The 6,923-nt window shown below is 39.1% G+C and overlaps 1 protein-coding gene across 1 annotated transcript in view; it reads right to left on the reverse strand.

Annotated features, from left to right (window-relative positions):
• Positions 1-6,923, reverse strand: part of MKX (mohawk homeobox) — a 98,036-nt gene that overhangs the window by 67,544 nt on the left and 23,569 nt on the right. The window contains exon 3 of the mRNA XM_044678937.1: positions 6,259-6,613. Within this exon, the coding sequence (XP_044534872.1) occupies positions 6,259-6,613 (355 nt within the window). The remainder of the gene's footprint in view (positions 1-6,258; positions 6,614-6,923) is intronic.

The raw sequence follows: 6,923 nt of genomic DNA on the forward strand, positions 1-6,923 counted from the left end.
TCCCATTCCCTTCCATCTCATTGGAAATTTCCTCTATAGATCATTTCCTCTGTCTCTCGCCTTCAGTATCCTGCTCTTTCCTTGCTGCTTTTAAATACATCCAGCTCTCCTTATTCTTAAATAAGACCATTTGACCTTGCCTTGCCCTCAAGTTATCTTCTTATAGCTCTCATCTCACTGCTTAGCTCCAAAGGGGTGGCGGGAGAGCTGGAAAACCCTTTCTATTCATTGCCAAATCACTTCTCAGCCCTTCCATTCCCTGGACGTTGTTCTCCCAAAGGTTACCAATGCTCTCTTAGCTGCTCAATCTTTTCCCAGTCCTCATTCTTGACTTCTCTCCAGCTCTGAACACTGTCGTGGTTGATCACCTACCTCTTCTACCAGTGGAATCACTTCCCTAAAGTGCATGGCACTTGGCAGTCATTTAGTTAGGTTGCATTAAGTCAGAATTGTCTATGTGTCACAAATCCTTAAAGCCAAGGATCAACAGTATCTCTGAGCTGGTTTCCAGTCCTAGGAAATTCCATTGTTCTCTTGATCCAGGTTTATTTACTCTATTGCTTTCAAAACTTACAGACTTTTGGGTAGGTTTTCCCCTTAACAGTTTTTACATCTTTCAGACTTTCTTTTTGCAGGTGAAAGAGAGAGAAGTCTAGTTTTCAACAGAAGCCAAATTTCAGTGTAATGAGGGACTGGTCAATGAAGGCCCAGTTCTTGAAGTATGAAGAGTGTCTTCATGGTGTCTTAAAAGCCATGCTTCCAGAAATGCACAATAGAGGGGTCCTATTCCTTGATTCAGAGTACTTCCAGGTAATCTGTGCCTATTCCTGAATGCTTATCATATGGCTTTTATTTTGCTGTTATCCCAGAACACACACACACACATGCACACACACACACACACACACACACACACACACACACACACTTGAGAAACAGTGTGTTAAGCCTTGCAGATGATGCAGCACTTGGCCCTAACTGGTTCTCAGATGGGTTGGAAATATTTTCCTGCTAAGGTAAAGTAGGGCCAGTAGAATCTCCTAGGCCTATGTGTCCTACCAGGAATGTGGGTGGGATAGTATCTCTGGAGGATGGGACAAGGAGGGGCCTGTTTTTGTGTAAACTCAAATTTATCTTTATCTATCCACCTTTTGGAAAAGGGGACCCCACCCAGGGATTACAGAATACATTTTGAAGCTCAGTGCCCAGAAAAGTGCACTTGGGCTCCCTGGTTATATTGGCACGTAATCTACTTTTCATAGGATAACTAATTCTTCCTACATCTGAAAATTATAATTTGATCATCTGATGTCACAAAAGTGGCTTGTAATGTTTCTGGACAATAACCAGAGCTCGCCTGTTACACGGGCATTTGGCAAACTTTAATTTAGATGACTTCATCCGAAACAAAATGCTGAGTGAATACATTTCCTTTATTTTTAGAAATACTGTTGTGCAATTATCTTCTTAATTCTAACCACTTCTAATTGTAGACTTTGCTCTCATAAATGTTTCAGACTTCAGACCTAGATGCAACTAACTCACAGGAAAAAATAATAATTTGCCTCTGCTCTGGTAGCTTTCAGAAATATGTCTAATTAGAATGAACCATAGAATTGGGCTTGCGGCTTTCTCTTTTTTTTCTCCTGGAAGTTGGTTTTAAAAAATGAACAAAATAAAGTAAGGAGACAGTTCATGGGAAGTGAGAGAATACTGGAGCAAGAGTCAGAAGGCTGGGATTTGACTTAATACTGGAAACATTGCTCTTTTAGGTGAGTCACCTCCCTTCTCTAAATTTTATCACTTGAAAAGTAAGACAATAATACCTGCACTGTTTGCTTCATAGGATTCTTGTAAGGATAACAAGACAGCATGGAATTAAAGCTAATAGCTACTTCCAAGGCCATCTAATCTGATCCTTTTTTTTTTAACTTTCAATTTTTAAAAAACCCTCATTTTTTGTTTTATTAACAATTCTAAGGCAGAAGGACAAAAGGTAGGCAAAAGGTGTTGTGACTTGACTACAGTCATATATCTAGGAAGTGTCTGAGACTAGATTTGAACCCAGAACCTCCTGCACTATTCACTCTGCCACCTTGCAGGGACCAATCCCTTAATTTTAAAGATGGGAAAATTGAGACCCAGAGAGGTTGTGACTTGTTGGACTTTAGTCAGTTGGTCAATAAATGTTTACCAAGTGCCTACTAAGTGCCAACTAGTCAATAAACATTTATTAAGCACCTACTATGTGCCAGGCACTAATGCTGAGAACTGGGGATTCAAACAGAGGCAAAAGACAGTCTCTATCTTCAAGAAATTCAGTCTAAAGGAGTAGACAATAAGCAAAAAATATGCACAAACATCCCATAAGCAGCTAGTTGTGGAAATCAGATTTCCTCCAAGGTCCTCTGACTCCATATCCAATGCTCCTTGCACCAAGGTTAGGTCAAAGGCATTTGCATTTGCACGATGGGGAATGATATATGTCAAATTCTTGGCAAACCTTGAAGCACTGTGGAAATGTTAGCTTTTATTATTCGTGACAATTCTGAGAGAGTTTTAATACAAGAAGGCAGTTAGTACAGTGGACACAATGTCTGGCCTTAAGTCAGGAGGAATAACAAAATTATTTTTGAGATGGGGGTGAGTCACCCCAAAACTCCTATTTCCAATTTTTATTCAGTATTTCTTAATGTGTTTTCTGTACAGAAGAGGAAGGGGGAAGGGACTCCTATGCCAGGGGTCTGAAGAGAAAGTAATAGTGCCCTAAGTAAGGATTTGAAGAGGAACCCCTCTTTACCAGTTTGGGAGGAGATGGATAGGAGGAACTCCTTGTTGTCAGAAAAAAAAAAAGCAGAAAAAAAAATGGTGGGTAGATGGGAAGGGAAGGGAAGGTTCAGTTCAAGAGATCATCTGAAGAGGGAAGAAGGAACCAGGAATAAGAAGTTGCACCAGAAAACTCGGTCTGGAGACCTAATTTTTACTGATTTCTGAATTGAAATCTGGCCTCGGATACTGACTAATGGTATTAACCATGTTTGCCTCAGTTTTCTCCTCTGCAAAATGATCTAGAGAAGGAAATGGCAAATCACTCCAGTATCTTTGCTAAGAAAACCCCAAATGGGGTCACAAAAAAAAAAATCAGACACAACTGAAATGACTGAACAACAATGATGAATACAGCAAACATTGCCTCCATTTTACTGATGAGAGACAGAAGCTTAGAGAGGTGAAGTCACTTGGGCAAGGTCACACAAGACTAGTAAGTCTTAGAGGCAGAATTCTAACCCAGATCTCACCTAACTCGAAGAGTACTCTACTACACTATGGAAAGTTGCTTCTTAGTGTCTCTGGGTCATTGAGATCATAGAAAGATTTCCAACATTTTTGTTCAAGAAGGAAATCAAAAAGATTCCTAAAGAAGCCATACATAGGAAGGAAAGTTGCCATTCTCCTTTCTTCCCCTTTTCCTTCACTTCCACGGGATGAGGGGGACCTCAATAATCCTATAGGAGTTGAGATGGATATCTTTGTTACATTCTTCCTTGAGAGATATCTTTCTGAAGTTCTGACTTGAAATCAATGAATTAAGCAACAAACACTTAAGTGCCTACTATGTGCCAGGCACCATAGTAGTGCTGGGAATACAAAGTCAAACAAGACACAATCCCTGTCCTTAAAGAGCTATTCTGTCAGTCTGAAACTTCACAAGCAGGTTGTAGAGCACGGGAGCATGATTTATTTTTTCCACAACAACAGAATTTAGTTACACACATGCAAGGTGAAATGTTTTTATGTTTAAATTGCTTTCTCTCCATTTGTGTATCTTAAAAATGCTTTGATTTAAAAATAAAACGTGAGTAATAATTAACTCATAAGATGGACCAAATACATTTGCAACATTTAGTGGGAGAAAACCCAAACCTAAATGACCTAGATATTTAACTTTGAAAAATAGTCCCTAGTGCATGCATGTTGCTTAATGTTCTTCAGAGTTTACAGAGTTTATATTCTACCTCCTCTGAAAGTAGCATGATTTTTCCAAATAGTAAGGATACTGGGAAAGTGTCTTTTGATGATATTATTTTTTTTAAAAGGATTGTTAAACTACTGAATATCACATCTGGGAGAGACCTTGAAGATCCTGAACATTTTTTGTGTCAGGGAACTGTTTGGCAGTCTGGTCAAGCCTATGAGCCTTTTCTAAGAATTATGTTTTTCAGTGCGTAAAATAAAACATAATAGATTTTCAGCAGAAGATAATTTGAAATATGTTATTCAAATTTTTTAAAAAATGGTCATAGGTCCCCAAGTTAAGAACCTCTGGATTAGATCAATTCTCTTATTTCACAGATGAGGAAAATCATGTCCAGAATAGGGAAATGCCTCCCCCAAGATCACACAGCTCATAAAGGGCTATCATAGGATGCTCAAGCTTAAGTTTTCTGATTCTAAATTCCGTGCTAACCAAATAATTAAATGGAAGCTCTAGTATTCAATATGGTAAAATTGGTCTCATGATAAAACACCTACAGAGGTCATCTGAAAGTGAGATTCTGCCTCTTTTACAAAGATAAATTGGCTTATCTAACCCACTCTACAAAAAAATACCAAAAAATAAGTGTGTGTATACACATGTATGTTATCTGCTAACCTGAAGACCTATACCCAATCATATTATACACACACACACATATATATGTGTATATATGCATATATATATATACACACACACAATATACCTTTTCTTGGAGGATCTGAAAGAATATACATATATGTATATATTTGTGTATACACATGTGTCCTGATTGAGAAGTGTGTGTGTGTGTGTATACATTGAGTGTAGAAAGACACATATACATACATGTGTATATATTCACACATATACTTCCAAACCAGCATGCATCCATATCTCTTTGCCTCTATTTACCCTCCTTCATATCTCCTCCATGTCTCTTGGGCAAACTCTGCTTCCGGAGAGTTCTGTATATGAACCCTTTGCCATTTTCAGGTTTAGGGATCTGACTATACTCACTGTTACATAAATCTGAGCCCCCTGGTTTTCTCTAAGGTGAGGCTTCTCTAAAAACACGGGAACTCAGGTCAGGGTAAAAATAAAAAAAAAATTGTTATTGGTTATTTTTTCCCTACCTGAAAGTTTAATTCATTCATTATTTTAGGTTTTCTCATAAAGCTCTTCTCTCTTTTTTAAACCCTTGCTTTCTGGCTTGGTACCAGTTTTAAGACAGAAGAGCAGCAAGGGTTAAGCAATTGGGGTTAAGTGACTTGCCCAGGGTCACAGAATGAGGAAGATTAGAACACAGGTCCTCCTGAGTCCAGGACTGGTGCCCTGCCTACTGTGCTACCTAGCTGCCCCCATGGTACCCTTCTCAACAGCTTCATCCTGTACATCTCAATCCTTTTTTTGCTCATCTCCTCCATCCTCTGTTTATTTTGACTATAAAGTTGTAGGGGAGGTGCAGACCTGCATTGGTAGAGTGTTTCCTTACCAGTGAAGTCATTGTCTAGTCCCCATTTCCATTCTCTTCCTTGAACTCTTTGATGGATAGGACCACAGTCAACTGACCATTAACTTAGTAGCTACAGGGCCTTAAGGAAGGCACTTAACCTCTTTAAGCTCAGACTGCCTATCCATCGAGAGGGGATAATAATACCTATAGTCCTTACCTTATGGGGCCCAACTGTGAGAGCTAAATGAGATAATATATGTAAAGTACTTTGTAAATGCTAGGCACCATGTAAATGTCAGTGATTATCATTATTGACTAATACAATTGTGATAACTAGATTAAGACTTTACTGCCCATCTTTAGATTTAATCACCAAAGGTAAGAGCACCTTCCAATTCTGGGAGGTCCTAAATATTGAACCCATAAAACCCCTTTTTCACCCTTACACAACATAGAGAGTAAGTGGCAAAGCATGAAGGGCACTCAGATCTGTCAAGGCAATTTCCACCATGTGACTTTTTTCAGAACTCTTTGTTCCTAGAATCAACCCAATCTTTTAAAGTATACCCTCAAGAAATGAAAAAGTTCACCTGTGTCTCCTCAGAAAGGCATCATTCTCTCCCTTATCCCACCCAAATCAAGCACTGTAACTAAAGTACAGCCTATCTCTGCTTGAGGCACACACAAAATGAAAACACCACCAAGAATCACATTTGGATAGCAAAATTTGGGTTTAAATTCTGGCCCAAGAAAAGGCAGTTCAAAAAAAAAAAAAGGACCCTCTTACCTGTTCGATAGACAAAGTTGCCTTCAGTTTCTGATGATGATGGAGACACCAGTTCCTCCTCAAATTCATTGGAACTAAATGACCCCGAATGGTTTCTCTGTCTCGTTTTTTCCATCATTGCTGCATTTGTGGCCATGACGTGTCGCAAAGAGTCATTAAGGTACCGGTTCAACAAGCTGCTCTTGTATTTAGGGGGTGACACGTAGTCCTCATTGGTGCCGGGCTCTGGTCTTACTCCAGTTTTGATCACAGAGCTCTCTGTTTTAATTACTGCATGATGAACTGGGTTATTATACCCGGATTCATTCACGTGGTTTCTTGGGGGATTTTCTCCATCTAGGGGAGGCAAAAAACTCTAGGTAGTAAAATACAGGTAGCAAAACATGCACACTCTTACCTAACCATTCAATTGTGAAATGTAATGATTAGTGATATAGAAAAGAGAATCCCTCAAAAAAAGTAGAGAACATATATTTGAGTTTAGAGCTTAAAGTTGAACTGTTTAGAAATAAGACCTCTAATCAACCAGACAATATTCCAAAGGCCCCATGATGAAACAGGTTACCCATTTCTGAGAGAGAGAGAAAGACAGAGAGAGAGAGAGAGAGAAAGAGAGAGAGAGAGAAAGAGAGAGAGAGAGAGAGACAGAGAGAGAGGGAGGGAGG

This window comes from Gracilinanus agilis, chromosome 5 (genome assembly GCF_016433145.1).
Source record: "Gracilinanus agilis isolate LMUSP501 chromosome 5, AgileGrace, whole genome shotgun sequence".
NCBI classification, from domain to species: domain Eukaryota; kingdom Metazoa; phylum Chordata; class Mammalia; order Didelphimorphia; family Didelphidae; genus Gracilinanus; species Gracilinanus agilis.